Here is a 25,116-nt window from a genome sequence, read left to right on the forward strand (position 1 = left end):
ATAGTTAACCACAAATAAAATACATTTAATTTGAATTCAGTGCAATAGCAAGTCAAGTTACTAAATGACAACATAACCAAAACACCAGACATCAGTTAAATCATTTAGATTTTAATGTTTTTTACCCAACTTTAACAGGAGCGTACATCATTTAGACGAGTCAGGTCAAGGGCAGTCGTCCGGAACATTTATTTTCTTATGGGGATGTTCATTTTTTGACTTTCGTGTTTTTAATACGAAATCGCGTCAAGATCACACAGTTCACAAAATAGAAAGAACAGAAACACTCCGAAGTAAAACTGACGGAGAAGAAAATGCATGCAGTTCAACATTTAAAATAAAAAAGACTTAACTAATAATTAAATTAATAACTCGTCACTTCACGGACCAATAAATTTCCACTGCACACAAACAAACTCAACATGGGGCCGTTACAGGGAGTCCTCTACTCCCATTCTTCTTCATCGGCCGCGGCACTGGGAGCCGCACTGGACTGGTCTGAGCCGCCAGACTGGAAGCCTCCGGTCTGTGGGAACATTCAGGGCGTTTAGCAGATGCTTTAATACAAAGAGATTTCCAATAAGTACATTAGTCAGAAGAAAGAGAAACAACAATAACATATCTGTCGGTACAGTAAGGATTTCCATAGAAACAAGGACGTACAGCATACAATAAGTGTGTACATTAAGTGCCAGGATGTACAAACAAAAATACATTAAGTGTGTAAGAGGAGTGTGATTGTAATGAAGGGGCGATGTAGGGGTGAGACTATGCAGAGAAACAATTAGCACTCGATGAACGAATTACCTTTCTGGAGTCCGTGGAGGCAAACACGCGTCCCACAGGGTTGAAGCCGCTCGTACCGTGGGCCCCCAGCGCCGACTGCTCCAGCCAGGACGGCACCTCCTGCTGGGCCTGAACACAGTAAAACACAGGGTCGCTCCCTTCTAGCAGAGGGGAACGTCTCCTCTGTACACTTGGGAGGGGCGGGAATCTCCCAGGTAATACAGAAAGACGTTGCAAGAGCTTAGGGTCGCAAAGAGTTCATGGTATAAATGGACTGCATTAATAAGAGTGCTCTTCCAACCAGTGGCCACTCAAAGGGCTTTACAATATGGCCTAAATTTCACCCAATCATACACACATTGACACATCGACGGTGGAGTCGATCCCTCAAGACGACAGCCAGCTCGTCCGGAGCAGTCATGGTGAGGCGTCTCGCTCAGGGACACCTCGACACTCAACTAGGAGAAGTCGGGGGGATTGAACTAGCAACCTACCGGTTACAAGTCAACCCGCTCTACCTCCTGAAGTACTACTACTCAGGAAGAAGGCGTTTAAATCGTCCCCAAATGGATGATCAGTTGGTGGCGTAACAGCCCTTTAAGTAACCCCGTTGCCCTAACGTTTCACTCACACTACAGAGAATCTTGACAAGCGAGCGGGCCAGCTGGTTGTCCTGCTCCGGGTCGTAGAAGGAGACGGCCTGGCCCGTGTTCCCGCAGCGGCCAGTGCGGCCGATGCGGTGGACGTAGTCGTCTATGTTGTTCGGGAGGTCGAAGTTCACCACGTGCTGAACGTCCTTGATGTCCAGGCCTCGGGCGGCGACGGAGGTGGCCACCAGGACGGGACACTTCCCCGAGCGAAAGTCACCCAGGGCCTGCTCACGCTCGCGCTGCTCCCGGTCCCTGTGAAGGAAGGAACAGAACGGATGACTGACCGCGATTAGAGACCAGTGGTGTGTTCCAATATCCATACTATATGTACTCACTGCACTTAGTTTTTAAGTACGTAGGACGTTCCAATTAAGATCGGGGCAAAAATTAAGTGTACTGAAAGGACCCGAATGGTGTACTCAAAACGGTCAAACTGCAAAGTGTGGATCAATGTACAATTTTCCTACAAAACGGCAGCCGCCTTAGTTATGTAGTGGAAGAGGCGGAGCCAGGCTGAGCCAAAGTCGGCGCATTTCCAGTTTGCATTAATGGAGTCATTTTGTAGTTTTATAGATAAAGCGGGATGTTTATTGCGGGGGACAAGCCGCGGCGGCAATCACAAACTTTATTTCCGGTTAGTACACCACAGAGTATTCAATTTGGAACAACAGTGACATTTGAAAATCTGCGCACTAAGTTAGTGCGGATAGTGTACCACGTTTAAGTGACCTCATGGAAGTATGGATATCGGAACACAGCACAGGAGAATGTAGGATGAACCTCAATTAGAGAACATTAAATTACTCCCGGAGGAACGGAGGACTGAGCGCCATTAGAGAACCAGTCTTTTTTCAGGGCTATAAACGGCTTGGCATTCAGCTAATTTGGATATAACGTAGTTTCCCAGTAAGTGAATCTTAGTGCGGGGGTTTTCTCCACAAGAAAGTGAGTATTGAAGGCTTTACAACAGAGGAGATACGAGCAGTAGAGTAGAAAAGCGTACCAAGACATTTGACGAACTCCTGATATGAGGCAGTCTTCTGTCGCCCTGCATAACTGCTTGCAGTTCTAGTTAGGGGTCCAAGCCAACAGGTTGGATCCCTATTGTTTTTGTAAGGATTATTATTCTTCCCCCCTTGAAAGTGATACTACAGCCCAAACCGTAAATGGTGCACACGCGCCAATTGCATGACTTGATCCAGAATCGGCACCGCTACTCAGATAACAAAATCCAGACACGCCGGCCCCTAGGTGGCGCTATACCAAAGAATACGCGTTTGGGGCTATAACTCCCACACCGAACCTCCCACAGTCAAAAACTTGTACCCACATATTCACTGGAGTCTGCTGCATCTTTTGGCATAGGCCACGCCCATTTGCGTCTATAATTTTTTTTCGCAAAATCGCGAAAACCGCAAAACAGTTTTTTCCCTACTCCTCCCACATTTCTTGACCAATCGACACCAAACTTTGCACACGACATCTTCAGACGCACACGCAAAGAATGCACGAAACACTTTTTTGATGCGACCTTTGACGTCGAAACGGTATCGTTTTGAATATTGGTTTATTAGCTAAATTAGACGTGGAATATCAAAAATCCAAAGAAATCCAAAATTAGACATCGGATCGAGTCCAAGTTTTACACGCATGTTGGTGTTAACCTTAATGTCGTTCGATAAAAAATTCGGAAAATTTCGACATTAGGGGGCGCAATAAACGAGGAAATTGTATATCTTCTACAAAATTTCGCCGCGAAAACGCTACACTGACTTCTCGCTACTCCTACCACAGTCAAATCCTTTGTATCCACAGGTTCAGGGTAGCGTTTTGAACACATGCTTCGCGTTGTGCCGGCGAAACGCACATTTCTTGTCGCGTTGTGCCGGCGAAATGCACACTTCTTGGACCCCTGCATAACTGCTTGCAGTTCTAGTTATACTTCCCGCGGTGAAAGTGGAACCACAGCCCAAACCGTAAATGGTGCACACGCGCCAATTGCATGACTAGATCCAGAATCGGCACCGCTACTCAGATAACAAAATCCAGACACGCCGGCCACTAGGTGGCGCTATACCAAGGAATACGCGTTTGCGGCTATAACTCCCACACCGAACCTCCCAGAGTCCAAAAACTTGTACACACAGATGCACTGGAGTCTGCTGCATCTTTTGGCCTAGGCCACGCCCATTTGCGTCTAGGAATATTTTTCGCTAAATCGCGAAAACCGCAAAACTGTTTTTTCGCTACTCCTCCCACATTTCTTGACCAATCGACACCAAACTTTGCACACGACATCTTCAGACGCACACGCAAAGAATGCACGAAACACTTTTTTGATGCGACCTTTGACGACGAAACGGTAGCGTTTTGAATATTGGTTTATTAGCTAAATTAGACGTGGAATATCAAAAATCCAAAGAAATCCAAAATTAGACATCGGATCAAGCCCAAATTGTACACACATGTTGGTGTTAACCTTAACGTCGTTCGATAAAAAATTCGGAAAAATTCGCCATTAGGGGGCGCAATAAACGAAGAAATTGTATATCGTCTGCAAAATTTCGCCGCGGAAACGCTACACTGACTTCTCGCTACTCCTACCACAGTCAAATCCTTTGTATCCACAGGTTCAGGGTAGCGCTTTCAACACATGCTTCGCGTTGTGCCGGCGAAACGCACATTTCTTGTCGCGTTGTGCCGGCGAAATGCACACTTCTTGGACCCCTGCATAACTGCTTGCAGTTCTAGTTAAAATTCTTACTCAATCAAAAGGTAGGCTACACTATTGCATGAAAATCCCAGCCGAAATGATACCACTTCAATGATATTCAATATCTTCCTTAAAGTACTACTAGTCTATTTCGGGTCTGCAGTCTGATCAGGCTTAAAGACCGGGCAGCCCGAGTTTGTTAAGAAGCGGGGGATTCTAGCCTATATTTCAATGTAACTGTTTAAGAAAGGGATTGAGCATTGGATTAGATGGCCGCACATTAAAGAAACCGTAACTGATCAGCTTTTAAAACCCCAATGACAGAGTCCCTATATACACATGCAAGCCTGCCTGGGGCTCGTCCCCCATTCCTTATTGCAGTCAAACCTTTCCCAGCTAAGACCCAATAGCTTGGTAATGACACTAACCCGTGGATGCTTGTGGTGGCGACGTTTTCCTGGCAGAGGAAGGCGGCGATGAAGTCGGCTTGTCTCTTGGTTTCAACAAACACCATCGTCCGCTCGGTTCCTGCAAATCAAAACCACCAGCAACGACATCTTGAGATCAATAAGTCGTACCACTCATCTTAAATTAAGGATCATTGACCAAAGAAGTGACCTGAAATTAGTTGTTTATATTTTTCCTACAGGCGTCACCGTCAAAGGCAGTTTGAAAATCGGCCTCTTCCTATGTTTTGGGGACATCACAAGTGGGAGTGTCCACCTGGATGTACAATGGATAGATCAGTCTAACAGCGTACCGAAGCAAACGTTGCTCATCTGTCCGTCGTACGTCTAGGTGGACACACCCACTATAAGTCAATAAATCACCCCTTTAAACTCAGTCAAAATAGGTTGGCCCATTCTGGGACCAGTAGGCTTTACCGGTGTTCTTCAGGATGTCCAGGAGCTGATCCCTCTTTGAGAACTTGGTGACCTGGACCAGCTTCTGCTCCACGTCAGAGCAGGCCCCGCCCACCACACCCACAGCCAGGAAGAGGTAGTCCTTCTTCAGGAAGTCTCCTGCCATCCTACTCAAGAGACACAAGTCTATCAGCTTCACCGACACGTCCAACACACACCAGGCATGCAAACTGGCTCAGAGTGAAAAAGGTGAAAGTGATGCGCGAGCTGAGAAAAACACAGACCCACTAGGGGGTTCCAGGGTCATACTCCGGGGAGTTTTCTTTTACATTTTTTCTTACTTTATAAGGGTTAGTCACAAGCATTTAGTTATTATGTGCAAGGGCAGCCCCAATAGGTACATGACTTATTCCAAAGTTAATACTCTCCAAGAAGAATATTAAGAATAAAAAGAGGTGGGAGAACAGGGCAATAGGAGCATGCCATATTTATTTTTCTTCTTGGCCTGGACCAGTGTCTCAATGGCCCGCTTTTGCTGTTTTGCAGCATGCTTCAGTCTTGCTTCGGCTACATCAAAACTATTCATCAACAAAACTGGAGACTCAGAGCCACTGAGAAATTCTCTTTTGGCGCGTTTCCACCAGAGGGCTCGGTTCTTAAAGTTGAGGCACGGTTCGCGTTTCCACCGCCAAAAGTGGGCGTGACATTAGGATAAAAACAAACAAACAGTAGCCGCGAGGTTATTATGGATAATGGACGTTAACTTGGGCAAACGAGGTGGAGCATTGACCTATTAAAGAAGACAATACTTTATTAAAGCACGCAATTGTGACGCAGAACAAAATAAAAATAAAATCAAGTGCTTGCATGATACTGAAGCCTACAGCGATCGTTAGTTAACTTGTGTGGTGGTGCCTCATTTGTTCACCCATGTGTCATGGCAACGGGATTGCACTCATTGGATGAATCGATGAGAACGTTTTCAATATAAGGTTGCGGGGAGACGAAGCTCTGTTCGTTTGTATATTTGATTTACGTGACCATTTTTGTTACATGTTCGTTATATGTTTTTGGAATCAGTTATCGCCGTTCACCTTCGGGATGTTTACGTAGCTGCCGCGGCGATTGACATCCGGCCCACTATAAGGGTACCGTTGGCGGTGGAAACGAGACGTCGGAACTGAGCTGGGCTATACCGCAGCCTCCCTACCGGACTGAGGCGTACCGAACCACACGCTTGGCCGTTTCAGATTGTAGGCGACTTTCCAGCTGGCCGCGCGGCTTCACGAGCGTGCGCATACGTTCGACGAGCATGGAAGATACAGTTCCCCGAGAGTTCCGCTTGTCGTGACACCTGACATAATGCTGCGCCTTCTCTCTGCCCGCTCGCCTCTCCATTGAGAATGTATTAGCAGGCGCGACAAGGACTCCATGGCTGGCCATCAGACCCCCCCCCCCCGAAAAATGATTGCTCCACGAATCACACAAGTGGTCAAAACTGCGAATTTTGCCGAAAGGTGACTACAGGGTATCTGCAGGTTTCAGCAAGTCAAATTTAAGACTTTTTAAGACCTTTTTAATACCACCTTGAATGAAATTTAAGACCTTAAACCCGCGATGGTGGGGGGGGATCCCGCTGTATTACAACCCAAGCATAGCATGTGTGTCACTCAATGAGACTCATTCAAGTTTACTTTCTGTCTGTTTATTGAACATAAAGTGATACTCCAGGGCTCCAGACTAACTTTTTCCTTGGGTGCACTGGTGCGCCTAAATTTTTAGTTTGGGTATTTATGTTGCACCCAAGTTGTGAGTTGTTGAGAGGGGGGGGGGGGGACGACGACGACGACAGCGTCTGGGCCCCCGGGCAGTCGATATTTACGCCACTGATAATACCACGAACCTCGTTGAACATACCCAGGCTTTCTTGGGAAAACCTGGCTCGACAGAGCCGCAACTCGCAATCAGTTAAATGGTACCACAACGCTCACTTTAGATTAAATTCGTTTAACCAGGTTTTCCGCTTTAGGTTCAATGCGCGTTCACATAGAAGGGGCGTTTCTCGCGTCATTTGACTCACCCTTATGCAAAATAAATCGCGCAAGAGCGGTGTATTTCATCCAAGGCGAGCAATGTATTATTATGAACTCCTACGAGGAATTCAAATTTCAAATCACAGCCAAGGGGAACATGGTTGCCCATAATATGGCTAGGGTGGCGTGCTGGCAAAAATAGCCGACCGTGTTAATTCGTCCGTGAAAAGATTCTGCATATTGTCTAAAAAATATTATGCATCATCATCCCTTTTATCCCCATATATGTGGGGCCCCATGAATTGCGAGCCCAAGTACCGGGAATGCACTTGATCTCCGACCCAATATCGGACGTGCACGTCAAGTTGCTTGCTTTTAGTGGCGTGGTTCAACGTCTCCAACGTCAAAACCAAATTAGCCTTGTTAACGCTGCAGATTAGCTCATTTCGGACGAAAGGAGCTATTCCGAAGCGAGTTATATACGCCGTTTTGTCCCTTCCAGCTGTAAAGGTGCTCGCGATTTGAGAGTCAGGGTACATCAAACCGAAGAGAACTCCTATCCCCTCATTCGAGTTGTAGGACTGGTGCTTGACCACTGTGTTTAGAATCCACAACACCTCCGCTTTCAGTGTTGGTGTCGCACCAAATGCTACCCTCAGGTCAGTGCTAGCAGCGCGGACCGTCTGCGGCGATGGCGCCGGGGCAGAGATGCAAAATGTAGAAATGGCTGGGGTCTGTGTGTGGCTTCTGGCAGAGGTTTTATGTTTTTGGCTCTGCATATGGCTGACGACAGCCTTAATCCCCATGGTGCCGAGCTTTAATGTAGGCTACTTTTGCACGGAATGCATCTGGCCTGTTCTGGGTTGGCAACGGACGCTAGCCAACCTCGGAAACGGACGTCTTCCAGCCAACTGACAAACTTTTTTGCAACCCATTGTTGCAGACTAGCTAGCAAGCGCGCAGACATCCGTTTATATATGCAGCTAGCAAGAAAGTAGCCTCTCTACATCTCCTTCCCGAAAAGTCCCGCGAGAAAAATAAAAAATGAAATAGCCCTGCCCCGACAAATTTAAGACCTCCGAGTAATAAATTTAAGACCAGCATATGACATTTTTGACGAATTTAAGACTTTTTAAGGCCTTAAATTTAGAAAAATGAATTTAAGACACCCTTGTCTAGTTTGCATGACACACACACACACACACACACACACGCCCATCCCGGCTCCCCGTACCTCTGGATGTCCTCTGGGTAGGTGGCGCTGAACATCAGGGTCTGGCGCTCCTCTTTCGAGGGCATACCCGGAGAGCCCACCAGGCGACGCATCTCTGGCTCGAAGCCCATGTCCAGCATGCGGTCGGCCTCGTCCATCACCAGGTAGCGCAGCTTGGTCAGACCCACCTGGGGACGACAACCAATGAGTCAGGGGAGGGCATCACAGGGTACCTCAAGATACATGGCCTCGATACTGATGATATCAAGATAGTGATGATCAATAAATTGTAAGAATCCTATAACGATACATCTCTAACAATGAATACTTAATCAATGAAAAGTTCTGAGTCCTGGCTTTTCGGTCTTTATTCATGGTCCAAACTAAGTTTTTCAGTTACTAGTCTTTGGGTCAATTTTCACAATCTCATAGGGTACATTTATTTGTCCTTAAGATGTTGCTACTGGAGGAGATTCACACGAGAAAGACAGTAGTACTAAAGCAGTAAGCATCTGATTCAAAAGCAGCAAAGATTAGAGTAGTAGCATCGTTATAATCTCAACACCAATCCGTCGTCAAGCCAGCAGGCAAGATTTAGGGCTTATCTCAAGAGTAATTTGTTAGAAAGGCCTAAGCTGTTCATCAGCGCTAAGTAAGTGAAACAGCATCTGATAAGATCTGCTCTAGACTCCGCCGCCTCCGCTGTTCGAGACCAGTTAAGTTCAGACCACGTCCGGCTCAGTTCTGAGTAATCAGGGAATCTCTTCCTCCAACGGTTGATTGGATGACTGGATCTCGTCAAAAGACTACATTCGAATGAAATGCAATTCTTAAAAGGGTGAGAAGCATGGGGAGGGAGGAAGACGGGGACAGACAGAAAGATTGACATAGACCGAGAAATGGACGGAAAGATTCTCCCCAAGTTCCACTCCTCGCTGATCCCTTGACAATCCTCTTACCAACAACACTGTGGCCATGGTCACACCATCAACACCGCTGGACGGATTTCGAGCAAGTCCGAACACACCTCTGTGTGAACAAGATGGCGACTCACCTTCCCTCTCCCGATCATGTCCATCAGCCTCCCTGGGGTGCCACAGAGCACGTTGCAGCCCCTCAAAAGGTCTCTGATCTGATGCCCCGTGCTGATCCCTCCGTACAACACCACTGGACGCACGCAGGTCCTACAGGGAGGAGGGCAGACAAGAACATCTGAAAACCACATCTACCAACGCTTCTTTAATCAGTCACTCATCAAGCTCTGACGTTCAGCTACATGAATATGCCTTCAACACATTAAGCACCAGATTTATACACATCTAGATTGCCAGGGCGGCACTTGCACTTATTGTAAGTCGCTTTGGAGAAAAGCATCTGCCTTTTATGTCATTTTGTCACAAACTTCCATGCTGCATTCTGAACAAACCCTACACCCAAGGAAAAACAGAAAGAATAAAACGCAAGTAATGTTAGGTATTGCATTAGTAACAGTTTTTTAGTCATGGTTTTGTAATTAAATCGTTGAGTTCTGTCATTATGGACACCAACTCCCATGATGCATTCTGATAAACAATCCCTTCACCAGAGGACAAACATGCAACAAACACTAATCTTGCCACAGACCCATGAGCAAACTTGCGGGCCTCCAGGAAGATCTGGTTGATGAGCTCGCGGGTGGGGGCCACGATGATGGCCTCGGGCTCCTGTTGCTCACTGAAGGAGCTGGCCGCCACACCGTCCGCCATCAGCTTCTGGAGGATGGGCAGCAGGAAGGCCGCCTGGGGAGAGGAGAGCAGGGGAGACCGTGAGGGGAGTCCGGGAGGAGAGACTAAGTGGGGAGATGGATGGGCAGCAGGAAAGCCGCCTGGGGGAGAGGAGGCCAGGTGAGAGTGAGAGGGGAGACCAGGAGTTGGCGAGGAGAGAGAGAAGAGACCACTAGGAGAGTGAGGCTACCAGGTGAGACTTGGAGAGACCATGAGGAGACACATCTCGTCAGATAGACGTTTGCTGATGCAGGGTTTCCCCAGGTTTGATCAACCCAAATTCAAGACTTTTTTTTTGACTTTTTTAAGACCACTTCAATGAAAATTAAGACCTACATCGCACCCATTAAGCGGTCGTAAAACGCGGTCGTGCATATGTTATTCATGTTTTTTTGGAACATATGAAACATTCATGTCAATACATTAATGAATGTGCCAAAGGATAAGTGTGCACTCACCAATCAAAGAGCCAAACTGAGGGCCTAACTCAAAGCCTAGAGGCCTGATGTCTCTTAAGACCATGTACCCAGAAATTATAATAAAAGATTAAAAAAACAATACACAAAGTGATGGTGTGTAAGTGTAGCTGTATTTTTGGTTTAAATATCAAACTTTCAACACACAATATAAAATATAAACAAACAAACTATTTTCAAATTTGTTAATGTTTGTCCCTATAAAACAATAATGGCAAAAAAAAATATGACGGTAACTCTTAAGTCAAACCGTCCAATCTGAAAGCTCTACTTAACCACTCCCCCTACTCACTTCCAGCAATGCAAAGCGAACAGAACTGAGGTGGGGAGGGCGTAGCTTAAGTAGTTTGTGACCGACCCAGAGGAACGCAACGCAAATTCAATGTGAACATGTATGAGGCTTTAATAAAATCCCGGACGATTTTGAAATTCCGCCCGGACACATTTCTTTTTAAAAGTGTCTCAAAAAGAGGGCATGTCCGGGCAAAAGAGGACGTCTGGTCACCCTTCGTAAGGGGAACCCATTTGATTCCTACCTGTTCCACTGTTAAATAGTGGCGCAAGTTGGTGGGCGCTATCCTGGTAAGTTCTCTGCGTGAGAAATACGAAGTGTGGCGTGTGAGCGTGTGCATGGGTCGAATTGCGTGTGTCTCACGCCGAATGCGTGAGACTTTAGAGCCCTGCTTCCCCATGATGTGGCGTCTCCTCTCGACTGATTATGTTTGTTGAGATTGCCGGCGCGAAAACCCAAAGTATTGTTCGCGCATGCTCCAATAAATGAGACGTTCTCTGACTACGCAAAACCCCGATACGCAAAACGCCCCCCATTTTCCCCTTGTGTTACAGTCCGGTCGACTACGAAAACATATCCTAGTAGGAAATTTAAGACCATCTTTAAAAAATTAAGACTTGGGTAACGCAATACAAGACTTTTTAAGGCCTTAATTTAGGAACATGAAATTTAAGACATTTTTTAGACTTTTAAGACCCCGCGGCTACCCTGTGATGAAGAGGTTGCAGTTTAATTAATGCCTTATATTTGTGGAGCGTTTTTCTCGATACTCACTTAACTTTAACTTAAGACATGATGAAAAGCAATTTTTTTTTCGAATGTTACATTCAAAGCATGCCAATTGAAGACGAATGAGTTGTAATGTTCTTGTAAAAGAACGTAACAATTGCCTGCCTTGTACAGTAACACATGTTGGATGATTTCAGTAGCTTTTCAAATTTTAAAGCCATTTTATTTTTAGCGCATTTTAAAAATAGATCAAAAAAAACTTTAAAGATTTTATCTCCCTTGTAATGTAATACGATATATGTCCGACGTTTTCAGTAGACTAGGCGCAGATGATTTGTGTACACTACTACACACTAGTAGTGTGTGTAGTGTAAATGGTCCCGGTCTTGCCGGGGTATCTTACAGTCTTTCCGGAGCCGGTTTGGGCGCAGGCCATGATGTCGCGGCCAGCGGCGATGATGGGGATGCCGTGCTTCTGCACCGGGGTGGGCTTCACGTAGCCCGACTTGGCCACGTTCCTCTCCAAAGACTCACACAGGCATGCCTCCTTGAACGTCTGGATCGAGGAGAGAAACGATAATATTAATAGACGCTTTAGTCAGAAATATCCATGACTATTTTAGTCTAGTTTTAGTCAAAGCAGATTGTATCAGTCACTTTTTTGTAATGCAATTATATTTAACTCAGTCAATATAGGCCTTGTATAAGTAGGCTACCTAGTAGTATTGACAAAACCAACATTTTATTTTTGCCGAACCCATTTCACAATTCAAACAAGATAATCGTATTATTATATTATTGTTACCTTATAGACTCAAGAATACATCCATTCCAGAAATGGAAGACACTCTGATATGAATTTATAACGTATTTATTTGACCAACCAAACATGTTCCGTCCACATTATAACGGCGAATTCCGACACTGAAAGCGATACTTTTCAAAAACGATCGCTGAGGTGGAAAAATATGAAAACGCTGGGTTCGCGTTGTCGTGTGGTCAGGGTAGACGGAGGCTTTCAGATACGATGGCGTTCGGTTGCCATGACACTGCCATAAGCTTGCGCTCATCTAAAAAAAAAATGGCAGGGGAAATGGAAATGATGATTTCTCTGTGCAATGTATCTTCAGTTACAAGTTGTACGTTTTTATATTTACCCGGATTAGTGTGGACAGGGCCTTATGTTTTCATTAACGCTACCACCACAGCTGCGTCTTGTGAATCTAAATAATGCCGCGACGAGCGGGGATTCAGGAAGTAACGTAACCTGATACAGCCCCAGAAATAAAAAAAATAAAAAAATTCTCGACTAGTTTTGGTCAACGAAAATGAAGACATTTTCGCAGAGCATTATTTTGAAAAACACATTTAGTCTCGTTTTTATTCGTCAACAATGTTGCATCATGCATTTAATTATAGTCATTATCACATGACCAGCATTTACGTTGCGTCTTGTCTCGTTTTCCTCACGTGATAAAGGGTCGTTGACGACGATATTTAGTCATAATTTTCGTTGACGAAGCAACAGTAGGCACAACCAATACATAAAAAGTAAAAAAGTGGATTAACAATGGCCCGCGCACAAAATATATAGATATATAAATATATATAAATAGATCTGTGAGTGACTTTCACATCAAACTCCTTTGGCAGGGAGGCAACAATCTCAAATGTTTGTAGAAGTTTATTTCTGCTGTGTGATTGGCTGTTAGGTAAATCCATATCAGAACTTTTTTTTTTTTTTTTTTTAATCAAGCATTTTGTCTAATGCTTATCGTCGTAATCTACGTGAGTTTTATCGCGATTAATAATCAAATTATTGCCCAGCCCCAGTTGTAATACTATTTATTTTGGTTTTGGGTGGTTGGTAGTACCATTTGTTTTGTGTACGATCTCGGAGCATAGGTTGCCTACCGAGACAAGTTTGCGACGGCCTGCTTAAGGGTCGGGCAGCCAGCAGATCACGAGGAAAGATCAGATTTATGCGTCGGCCTAGAATCGATGATACAACCTTTAAGCATTAATAGAGGGTGGGGGGGGGGGCACACACTCACATAGATGGCCTGGGGGGGGTTGAGGCCGCTAACGTCCACCAGGATGTCGTCGTACTTGTTGAAGTTAATTCCCGACGCGTAGTGGGCGAAGATGGTGTCCTCGTCCTCGGGCAGCGGCGGGGGGACGTATGTCACCTTCGGTCCTCGGGAGGGAAGGAACACGGGGTAAGGGTTAGTGATCCACCCGACGTATCGGCAGGCCGATATTTGCTTTTCTTGGGTGTATCGGACGATTTTTTCTCCCGGTTTAATTTTACCATTTTCCCCAGCATGATTTACAGACAGTTCAATAATTGTTAAATTTTTTTAATTGAGATTTGTAACATTTGTCATTGTGTAATTTTTATGACGCAAATTAAGGGAGCAAAAGCAGTATTGGCTCCAAATATCGGTATCGGCCAACGCCTAAGGCTTATGAAAAATCCAAGAAAAAAAAACGGTATCGGTCATAAAAAAATCCATACCATGATATGCAGTCGACTCACAGCAAAGTGATGGAGCGCATCAACAAATATCTGGAGACTTACTTTCATCCCCTTCGGTTTCTCCGTCACCGGTAGAAACTGAAACAGACGTAGGAAGGGTTAGTGATTAAACGCTGAACTCAGAAGGTCTGAACTGGAACTGGGGGGGCTTAGAGCTGTACCCCCGAAGGAAGTCAGGCATTGTTTAGCTCAACACGGATTACAAACTATAGCTGGAGCAGCAATTGATGCTTGTTTTCGGCACTTAAAAACAATACTTGGCATGGTGTAGCGTCTTATCCTATCTATCTTAGTTCTATACGGGGAATGGGTTAACCTAGTGATTCTTAGTTCTTGGTTCAATGAACATCTGGACTGTACCGACAGCAATATTTTGACAATGTACTTATTGTAAGTCGCTTTGGATAAAGGCGTCTGTTTAACGCCCTGAATGTTATCGTAAATGCAGAAACACCTGTGGCAATCGAAGTGTTGATTACGATCAAGACATGAGCTAGTCACCTTTAGAGAAGTTATCCTCGTCTTTTCCACGATAACCTAGTGATGAAAAGGGTTAGACAGGGATTTGAACTACAGCAGGTTCTCAGTCTGTTACAAAATCGTAGTCTAGGCACTTTACCTCCACCTCCTCCCCTTTCCTCTTGGAATCCACCTAACAAGAGACACAACTTGGTATTAATTGAGAAACATAATTAAATTGATGCTTACTATAATATGGGTAAAAAAAATAAAGATATATATATGAAAATCATATTCCATCATGTAAGCATCATAGTTTTGGGGGACTTTTTGTGGGGGAAGTTTTACATACATTGTTACATTTTGGGGAAAAAAATACTATTGACAGGACTAGACAGGAAGATTGTTTTCTGTGAGGGCATTGGCTGTACCTCTGAAAGAGCCCTGCCCACCTCTTCTACCAGAGCCACCATCTTGATTTCCATCATCTTCAAAAAAAAAAAAAAATTATGAAACACAAGTGTAGGCGAACTGTCTACACAAATCTGATAGTTAAATCAATATAACATACCTCCAGAATCGCTCCTAAAGCCTCTGCCGCCCCCTGGTGGTTAAATCAAGTACTTATTAACATGTGTTCCATGGCACCAAAGCCATTAAATAACTCATGTTTAAGTAACAAGATCTGCAAAAAGCCCCATCATCACCTCTTCCTCCTCTCCCTCTGAAACCTCCTCTTCCTCCACCGGAGCTTCCCTCCGTATCTAAGACAACCGAACCACCTAGTCAGTCACTGGGAGGCAATGTCACACCGTAACACCAGCCCATGGATTAATAGTTTTAAACTCACCATTTCCGTTGTCGTCTCCACCTGTATGAGACAGACCTCTTTAAGTTTGTAGCTTGTTCACACAGCCCCCCCCCCCACCACATAATCGTCATTTAAACATAAAAACATATTTAATATTATAATCACCAGAAGAAAAACCTTTAAATCCTCCTCTTCCTCCACGACCTTTGGAGAAAAAAGAATAGTATTAAACCTTTCAGCTTAAATAAAGTAAACTATAGATGATATCAAAATTAAAACTTACTTACCTCTTCCCCCAGAATCTCCCCCACCTCCGAAGAATCCTCGTTTATTGCCTGCTTGGAGCAATTATGAACTCATAATTATACTTTCCATTCACATTTTTGCAGTTTTAAATGCAAGAGATTATCTCACCATTGTTGTCTACTCCACCACCTCCTCCACTATTCCATGAGGACGTCCCGTTAGAGACTAGAGGGAATTATATTGCATCAATTAAAAGAAATACAGATAACTAAGCAGAACATCGACAACCAATTAATGACGGGGATTAACTTACCACCATTTGATGACAAACTTGACGTGGTGGTCTTAGTTTCCTGTGATCAAGAGACATTGACACTTATAAATAAGGCGCCATTGCCAGTTCATTTAGAGACCAAATTCGATTGCAGATTATTACCTCTTCTTCCCACTCGTCACCCATTATCCACGGTGGAGTATTTCAGTATTTTCTAAAAGGATATTGACCAATAAAGAGTTGGTTATGTCCAGGGGACAGAAACAGAAGCATTAACATTTTAATGGACCAAGTTCGCCATTACTGCCGCATGACACGCGCCCTGTAGGGGCCATTTACCCTGCGACTTTTCCAAGTTAATTATGCCAAGTTAATTAACCTTAAACACTTTCGCCAATAAGTCCAAAATATAAAGCTTCTTAATATATATAAAATTGACGGGGAAACACCGGACTACTAAAACACGTGTAGGCGATGGGCGAAAGGTTCGGCGTAAGCTAGCGGCGTGGGCCGCTAATGTGCCATGCGGCCTTAGCTAACGTCCAACTTCAGCTCGCGGCGAACACGTAACGTTGATCAGGTTAAACAGTGTAAGAGTAAGTTAAATAGACGACATAACCCTTAAATGTGTGTTCGGCCGGAATTTAAAGTCATATTTGCGAAAAAGTCGCCGACATCGTCACCTTGAACCTGAACACGAGGCGGCTAACGTTAGCTGGATTTAAATTTAACAATTAAAACTTCCAACTTCGCGTCATTTGTTTAATTACTTTTCGCTCATGATCCAGTAGTCATTAAAGGATAATAATTAAATTATTAAATAGCGTATTGTAACTTTACATGCAGGAACGGAGTTCTGGAGCTCGGCGAAGCACGTCCGTCTTCCGCGCACCTGTTGGTCAAGAGAGCGCGGGCAAGCACATCGTCGACAATATAGTATCAGGGGGCTGGCCGGCCCCTCGACCTGCGACAGGCTCGCACGGCTGTCAATCACCTGCTCGGATTGCATCCGCCAATCACGGACACTTCTAGGCATTCGTCGTCAAATGTTGTTCGCCGATAAAACCTTGTATCGTGTGTAATTTCCTTCGTGTATCTAGTTAAAAATCGGATAAACTTTTTGAAAAGTTCCGGGCATATATTTTAAAAGAATGCAGAATGATTTATTTGAGGCTTCAACATGGCTACACAAAAAGATGTACCGGTATTTTATGGCACATAATTTAAAAAAGTAAGTTTCAATGGATTGTAATTGACCATATCCTACGTTAGGGAATTTAACACAAGCAAACCGTTGGTAGCCTTCCTAAGAAATACCAAGTAAGGTCATATCAATATATTAACTACCTTTTTTTTTTACATATTGAAAATATTTTGACCAAAGGTACCTGGCATGAAACACAAACACAGAGATACAAACAGAAAAAGACAATTCTTTCAGTTGGAATTTATTCTTGGTATTATTTCGTGTAATTCCATCAAACACCATCAGCCTCTAAACCAATCAGCAGTTGGCAGCGAAACATTTCCCGAACAGAGATTCTCCGAACTGCGTTCGATCCCCGACAGCGTGCCAGAGACCGGCTACTAATAAAGGTTATTGCTCTCCCTCACCAGAACTCCCTAGTACTATCAAAACCGTTCTAAAACGAGACACTTTGACACCTTTGAACTCCACCTGGGCTTCGACGCAAGTTTTGCTGAACCAAACCAGGGTTTGGGCGACCATCTCTCCCTGGGTTTCTAAGTCATTAGAATCGCGCCGCTAATAACACGGGGGTTAGCACTTAGCCCCCTTCAGAAGCATCCCCCCCTCCCCCCCTCATCCAAGCAATGGTCCATCAAGACCTCTTCCCAGTCCATCAAGACCTCTCCCCAGTCCCATACTGGGCATAAACCAAAAAGAAAACATGACAAATAAAAAGTAAATTCACAGGCGGAGGCGGCGGCCACACATGCACATTCCCCTCTCGGTCCGAATCCTCCTGAATGTCCAGTCTCCATCCGGGACCCAGACGACCAGAGACTCCCCCCTCCCTCCACTGGTTTCACTGGTTTCCACTGGGCAACACGTGAAAGGAAACAAAATATATGTATAAACCCCTTTAAACAAATAGCTTCCCCCAAAAAGAAGAAAAAACAAATAGTCCAGATACGAGACAATTAATCTGCTTTCGGATCGTTAGACAGACAAACGTCGCTCCGTCGAGGCCGGTGTAGAGTCTGCTCATGGTGGCGGCGGGGGCGGTGGAGGAGGAGGCCTTCGATTGGTCGACATCGCCGTCAAAACAAAAAACACAAAATGTCGGAGCGTGGGAGGAGCTTATTTCCCTCCGTTTTCAGCTGGCTCTGCCGCCCGTCTGACCAAGATTCGTGTCAGGAAAGGGTGGGGGGTGAGGAGGGTGAGGGTGTAGCGCTGGGGTTGGAGGGAGGGGGCTGGGGGAGGCACCGATCAGGGTGGAGGGGAGGCGGTGTTTGTGTAGCAGTCCTTTCACAAAGAGTTCGCAGCAGGAGGAAGTACTCATGAGCGGAGGGAGGGAGGTTTTCCCGGCTCTGGATGTTTTGACTTTATTTCACGTTAAAATGGGAGCAGTGGCGGCGTTGGTGGGGGGGTCTGGGGGAGGAGGGGGAGACAGGGGGACTCAGGCGCTGCTAAGCAGACTCTGTAGGGCTTTCGTCTGGGCCTCGTTGAGGGAGGAGATACACTGCGTCCACAGGCCGCCCGACGTCTGAGGAGAGAGAGACGGGGTTATAACCGGGAATAACACACTGAAGGAAGGTTAATTCGTAAATAATTAGGTAGAAAGTTAAACATCCGTTATAGTATCTTTTGGGATATTTTAGCCATTTGTAAACGTTTCACGTCTCATTCAGAAGAGATTCACCTCAATGAGACTTTCTGATCAAATAAAGGCTTCATGAAACATCTAGAAATCAAAAGTAAACATTTATCGTAATCCTTCTATCGCGTGTGTGCAGACAAAATGTGAGTGTCAGGGTGAGTCGTCTCGCTCAGGGACAACTCGACGCCCAGCTAGGAGGAGCCGGGGATCGAACTAGCAACCTTGCGGTTACCAGCCAACCCGCTCTACCTCCTGAGCCCCACCCAGCCCCTGACCGATCTTAGCACTCACACTAGGCCATCTGGCCATGGCCGTGTGGCCATTTTCACACCTAACCGTGCTCAAATGGCCCCATTGTTCTCTGGCCTGCACTCACACTAGGCCATCTGGCCGTGGCCGTTGGCCGTCGCAGCTGTGGCCTGGCCACGGAAGGCTCTTGTACATACGTCATCACGTCGTAACACGTCATCACCAAGCGTCCGCTGCATGGACCATAATAAAGTCTGCCGCCAGTCAGAGTTTAACAACAATGGATAACAACACAGAGAACACACCAACAGTTGAACCGCTTGACGCGATGTTTACCGTTTAATGGGAAAGAAGGCTCGTCGCCTTTATTATGTCATTGACTATACGTCATCCAGCTAAGGTTGCGTAGCCGTGTGTGTACGCGTGTCGGCTCATTAGCATCTGTACCGTAGCGGCCCGTGCCGTAGCAGCACACCTCTCCCAAGTGGCCAAATTGGCCCAGCCTGGCCAGACTGGCCACACTCACACTGGCAGATTTGAGCACGGTTAGGTGCTAAAACGGCCACGGCCATGGCCAGATGTCCTAGTGTGAGTGCACCCTTAGTACCATGCAAGTGACTCACCTGGACCTGTCGGACCACGTTGGCCAGCCTCTTGCTGCAGGCGTCCTCGCTCTTCACGGACTCGTTGGCCACGCCCTCGGCGATGATGAGGAAGATCTTGGGGAGGTTGGAGTTGTCCGGTCCGAGGACGATGGGGTTGTTGCTGTGGTTACGAAAGGAAAAAATTTAACATTTTATTCTCTCTCCTCCAACTCTCCCTCCCACCCACCCACCCCCACACCCACACCCACACACGCCTCTCTCTCACACTCCAACACACACAAAATGGCTCGATGTGGGAGAGGGGACTACCTCTCGATGAGGTCACACAGGAAGTCGAAGGTGTGGGCCGCCTCCTCCTTGTCCTCGTTGAGTGGCAGCCAGGCCAGCCAATGGGGGAGGATCTCGGTGACGTTGGCGCATTCCGGCCTGAAACGCATCACCTTGCCCACGGCCGAGATGCAGTTCTCAGTGGCGTTGACGTTCTCCTTTGAGCGCGACTCCGCCGCCTGGATGGCGCCAACCAGCAGCGCGATCGCCTCTGGGGGGGGGGGAGACGAACAAGGGTTAGAATGTAAGCCTCTTTTTGGTTAGCTGTGCATGTTGCGTATTAGCACGAGTTATGTAAGCTTGAATTCCCTGTTTGCGACGTTTTAATGGCATTTCATACTTATTCCATTTCTAATGCGCTTTCAGCAGCTTGTTGTGAGGAAGAAAGTGAAACACCAGGACCGTATTGAAGGTAAATAATGCAAATCAGTGCATACATCTCTACACCGAGTTACAATTTCCAATAGTTCTAACGAGCCAAAGGCTTGTTACTTAATTTCTGGAGGAATTTCCAAGCAGAAATGCTTTTTTCTTTCTAAATTGGATTTTAAACACGACCGTCTGTTTCATATGATCGTCAACATAGTAATCTACACTGTTTCTTCACCGTTACTGAAATAAGTAAAGGGGGTTGTCTTGGAAGGACATAGTTTAAAATGCTAACAAGCAAGTCTATCCATCCTTAACAACTACTACTGCTGCAACACCAAAAACACATCCCAGACCCATCCCTCCCGCCATCCATTCCGTCTCCCCCACACACTCAGCCTCCCCCACACACACAGCCTCCACCACACACACAGCCTCCCCCACACACACAGCCTCCACCACACACACAGCCTCCACCACACACACAGCCTCCACCACAATCAGCCTCCACCACACTCTTCATCCTCAATCACTCTCCGGTCACTGCGCCCACTCACCGGTGCAGAAGGGCCGGTAGCTCTCGCCGCCGTACTGCGCCATGACGCCCACGCCGTAGGCCCCGGCCTGCCTGACCTCGGGGCTGGCGTCCACCAGGGACTGCAGCATGGGCCGCAGGAACAGGTCCGCGTACTTGAAGGAGGTGGGGCTGCAGTGCTCCACCACGTCGTCGAAGATACACAGACCCCACTGCCGGTCTGCCCACGGACGGCTGGGGCACTGGGGGGGAACGAGAGAGGAAGAGAGGTCAGAGGTCAGAAGACACACAGCCCCCACTGCCGGTCCGCCCACGGACGGCTGGGGAACTGGGGGTGGGGGGAGAGGTCAGTCCCCAACAGCGAAGTGAAGGGTCAGCACAGTGATGTGAACTCGGTGGTTTAATACGCCGCTGTCGTTTAGGATTCAAGCGCTGGTTATTGGATGGAAATGGCATCCCTGGAAGGGAAGAGCCATCCTCGTGTTGCTTCCTTGGAGGAAGACTCTTCCTTCCTTGGTTCGTTCAAAGGATGGAAGTAAAGAGGTCCTTCCTTGGTTCCTTCAACGGAGGAAGGACGGAAGTTTCTTCCTTGGTTCCTTCCTTGCGGCCATCAAACGCAGCCTGTGAGGCCCTTTGAGACTTCCTATAACCGACGGGCTACACAATAAAAGCATGGCAAGACCCATATCCTGAATTTGAATCGTTAAAATAATATATGAAAAGCCTCTACGAGATGCCGTTGATGGCACTCAATTATTCTGAAGTTACTCATCATGGAGTAAGACTTGAGGCAGCGGAGTGTGGAGGCGAGAACAGACTTCAGCCTTAAGTCAGTGGTGTTTGGTTGAGAGAAGGGACTTAAGACCGTCTTAAGTCAGTGTAGTGTGTCGGAGAGAAGGGACTGAAGACAGTTTTAAGTCACTGTAGCGTGGAAGCGAGAAGGGACTTGAAACATTCTTGAGTCGCTGGAGTGTGGAGGTGAGAAGGGACTTAAGCCAGTCTTAAGTCAGCGGAGTCTGGAGGCGAGAAGGGACTTAAGACAGTCTTGAGTCAGTGGAGTGTGGAGGAGAGAATTGAATTGAGTCAGTGGAGTCGAGAAGGAATTTAAGACAGTCTTAAATTGTCTTAAGTTGCGACGTTGGCCGTCGCAACTGTGGCCTGGCCACGGTAGGCTCTTGTAAATACGTCATCACGTCGTAACACGTCATCACCAAGCGTCCGCTGCATGGACCATAATAAAGTCTGCCGCCAGTCAAGAGTTTTAACAACAATGGACAACAACACAGAGAACACAGTTCGCACTTTGCTGAGTCTGTTGCTTATTTGGAGCCGTTCTCAGATGGAGCCCACTCTAGTTCGCAGTCACTAGTTGAACCGCTTGACGCCATGTTTACCGTTTAATGGAAAAGAAGGCTCGTCGCCTTTATTATGTCCATGGTCGTCGCATGGACTATACGTCATCCAGCTCAGGTTGCGTAGCCGTGCGTGTACGCGTGTCGGCTCATTAGCATCTGTACCGTGGTGGCCCGTACCGTAGCAGCACACCTCTCCCAAGTGGCCAAGTTGGCCTGGCCTGGCCAGACTGGCCACACTCACACTGGCAGATTTGAGCACGGTTAGGTGTGAAAACGGTCACGGCCAGATGGCCTAGTGTGAGTGCACCCTCAGTGTAGTGTAGAGGCGAGAAGTGAGTTAAGACATTCTTGAGTTGGTGGAGTGTTGAGGACCGAAGTGACTTGAGTCAGTGTAGTGTGGAGGCGAGAAGGGACTTAAGACAGTCCTAAGTCAGTGGAGTGTGGAGGCAAGAAGGGACTTTAGACAGTTTTGAGTCGGTGGAGTGTTTAGGAGAGAATAGACTTGAGTCAGTGGAGTGTGGAGGAGAAAAAGGGACTTAAGCCAGACTTAAGTCAGTTGAGTGTGGAGGAGACTCACGATGAGCTGCACAATGAGGGGCATGAGCTGCTCGAACCAGGGCAGCACCTTCTCCTTGTAGGCGCTGAACACCGAGTGCAGGATGTCAGACACCTTGGTCAGGATGTACACGTCGTTCTCGTCCTACAGGGGGCAGGAGGGTCAGTGGATGAGGTGACACACGTATAACACACAGACATGGTTACAGACAGACACTCTTTTACAGACAGACACCTTTTGGGTACCTAGGAAAGCACTCTATAAATGCAATTCATATATTTTCATCCTGGAAGCAGGTTAGGTTTCAGATTATAATTTATATTCAGTTGGCCCCATTAGCATGTCTGCTAATGAGTCTAGCACAGAATTTACACATCAGATGATTCTTACAGGGGGATTATTGGTTCAGCAACACGGCGGATGCTCGCGCAGAAAGATGGCAAAAAGAAAATCTGTTTGACTGGTTGCCATAGTTATCTCTTGGTGGTTAATATGCAGTTGCGGTGTTAATTAGCGATTTTGTCAGCTTACTGTTACATTAAACAACAATCAGAAAATGCGGTTATATTCTATAGACTCTATAGCATCTGTGGTATAAAGGCTGGGACGAATTTCGGATCAAAAATATGTACACATTATGTTGAAAGTATAGGCCGTCGCGATTCCCATTGAAACTAATGGTGAGGTGATTATTCTACAAAACGAGAGCTTGTAATATGTGAAAAATGAATCAAACTGTAATCAGACAACGCGGTTATATGCTATAGACCCTAGAGTATCTGTGGTATATAGGCTGGGACAAAAAAAAAATTAAAAAAGGAACAATCCATAACGTTAGCTCTCTGGCTCGTAGCTCAGTGGACTAGAAAACCTCCCGTTGCCAAGTCGTAGCTACGGTCCGTCCTATTTACGTGAAAAACTTTAAATTTGGATTGTAAAAAGCATGATAATATAAATTTATGATCTTAATATATTTTTTCTTGGCAAGTGGCGATGGTATAAGCGGGATAATGCCCTTCGAGGTGTCAAAAACATGATAGATGTTGATAGATCGTAATTAAAGGGGACTACTTTGTGAGGGAGATGACCTCAAACAAGAGTATACATTTAATAAGCATGCAATGCGATTAAGAAAAAGCATAATTATTAAAGTATTTGAATTGTTTTATTATGTTGGCAAGCAAGAAGTAGAATAAATGGGATAATCAGTCTATTAAAAAGGTTTGTGCAACCAACCACACAACAAGACATGATTGCGGCTCTTATCGCTCTCGTCTCTTTCTGCCAACGACATGCGCGTAGAGCGGGGAGTGACGTAGAGTGATAATCCCTCTATGTGAAGTATTTTAGGCTGCATCGTGGGGGGGGGGGGGGGGGCCGGGCTCACCTCGTCCTGTAATGTCTCCTCCACCTGCTCGTCGTAGTCCTCGTCCTGCCGCTTGGCTGTCATGGAGAGGAAACAGGAGTTGTTGGATTCAACACACTCTCAGAGGAGTCCTCCACAACATCTGACCTGACATCTGATGTGTCAAGAGGTCGTTTTACTGGTGTAGAATAATTTTTCAAGGGCCATAAATTGCAGTTTGGCTTCAGTTGAATCTTTAACATACATATATTTTTTTACTATATTGATAATTGTTAATAAATTACTTGTCTAAAACATTTCACGTCTGGTTTGCATGAAATCGTTTTAGGAACGGACAGCTTTAAGGCTCAGGAGGTGGAGCAGGTTGACTGGTAGGGGTCCTCACCTTGTCTGAGCTCCTGGTTCTTGAAGTGCTCCTCCAGCTTGCCCTTCAGGATGCCTCCCAGCTCCTCAAAGTGCTCTGTGTTCAGACAGCCGTCGCCCATCAGCTCCACACACTGCAGGGGGGAGAGAGACAAGGCAGGGGGTCGGTGGAGGAGACACAACAGGACGCAACAGCAGGGGGTCGGTGTGCGGCACAGGGAGGAGGAGACACAGCCAGTGGCCACGGTGACATTAATTGACCCACCGACACACACTCCCTCAACCACCGACACAATCCCTCACTCACTCAGACACTCTCAGACTAAGACACTCTCAGACTCTCCCACTGTCAGGCGTTAGTTTCTTTTAGTAAATTCCTAACCAATCACAGCCTCTTAGCATTAGCAGAGGTACTCCGTATGCTAAGGTACGGAGGGGCGCTCACCTTGGCGAAGGCGTGCATGATCTCCGACAGCACGTCGGAGTCGGGCTCGGTGCCGATGGACTTGATGAGCGCATCACACATGAAGTGCCACATCTGTGTGAGGTAGTCGGGGCCGCGCACCCGCGCACACTCCAGCAGGAGGGGCATGGACTCCGCCGCCGCCACGCGCACACGTACAGGAGGGGTCAAGGGACAACACTCCTTGGGGCAGTGCATTGACGACGACATTGATTTCACTTAGTAATAATTACAACTC

General features: G+C 46.4%; 2 protein-coding genes across 4 annotated transcripts in view; both read right to left on the reverse strand.

The window, feature by feature from the left end:
* Positions 1 to 91: 91 nt before the first annotated feature.
* ddx4 (DEAD (Asp-Glu-Ala-Asp) box polypeptide 4) lies at positions 92 to 16,783 on the reverse strand. 3 transcript variants are annotated; one of them, XM_030362450.1, is made up of 23 exons: positions 16,688 to 16,783; positions 16,010 to 16,061; positions 15,887 to 15,926; positions 15,742 to 15,798; positions 15,615 to 15,662; positions 15,493 to 15,531; positions 15,367 to 15,387; positions 15,224 to 15,280; positions 15,088 to 15,120; positions 14,948 to 15,004; positions 14,677 to 14,709; positions 14,559 to 14,594; positions 14,100 to 14,135; positions 13,573 to 13,715; positions 11,922 to 12,074; positions 9,882 to 10,036; positions 9,313 to 9,442; positions 8,280 to 8,446; positions 5,034 to 5,179; positions 4,578 to 4,677; positions 1,418 to 1,688; positions 808 to 915; positions 92 to 526 (listed from the first exon to the last, which is right to left on the reverse strand). In XM_030362450.1, exons 2-23 carry the CDS (start codon positions 16,031 to 16,033, stop codon positions 446 to 448), a joined length of 1,935 nt encoding a protein of 644 aa, XP_030218310.1. In that variant the 5' UTR covers positions 16,034 to 16,061; positions 16,688 to 16,783; the 3' UTR covers positions 92 to 445. The 3 variants fall into 3 exon arrangements, with proteins under 3 accessions (XP_030218310.1, XP_030218311.1, XP_030218309.1); XM_030362451.1 differs by having other exon boundaries at positions 14,969 to 15,004; positions 15,615 to 15,665; XM_030362449.1 differs by having other exon boundaries at positions 15,615 to 15,665.
* A 495-nt stretch (positions 16,784 to 17,278) lies between these two features.
* kpnb3 (karyopherin (importin) beta 3) overlaps positions 17,279 to 25,116 on the reverse strand; it is a 33,337-nt gene continuing 25,499 nt past the window's right edge. Inside the window, exons 19-26 of the mRNA XM_030362452.1 lie at positions 24,861 to 25,033; positions 24,438 to 24,549; positions 24,074 to 24,129; positions 22,708 to 22,830; positions 20,798 to 21,017; positions 19,854 to 20,082; positions 19,563 to 19,704; positions 17,279 to 18,576 (exon numbers count right to left, since the gene is read on the reverse strand). Coding sequence (XP_030218312.1) covers positions 18,490 to 18,576; positions 19,563 to 19,704; positions 19,854 to 20,082; positions 20,798 to 21,017; positions 22,708 to 22,830; positions 24,074 to 24,129; positions 24,438 to 24,549; positions 24,861 to 25,033 — 1,142 coding nt within the window. The 3' untranslated portion in view covers positions 17,279 to 18,489. The remainder of the gene's footprint in view (positions 18,577 to 19,562; positions 19,705 to 19,853; positions 20,083 to 20,797; positions 21,018 to 22,707; positions 22,831 to 24,073; positions 24,130 to 24,437; positions 24,550 to 24,860; positions 25,034 to 25,116) is intronic.

Source organism: Gadus morhua, chromosome 7, assembly GCF_902167405.1.
Source record: "Gadus morhua chromosome 7, gadMor3.0, whole genome shotgun sequence".
NCBI lineage: Eukaryota > Metazoa > Chordata > Actinopteri > Gadiformes > Gadidae > Gadus > Gadus morhua.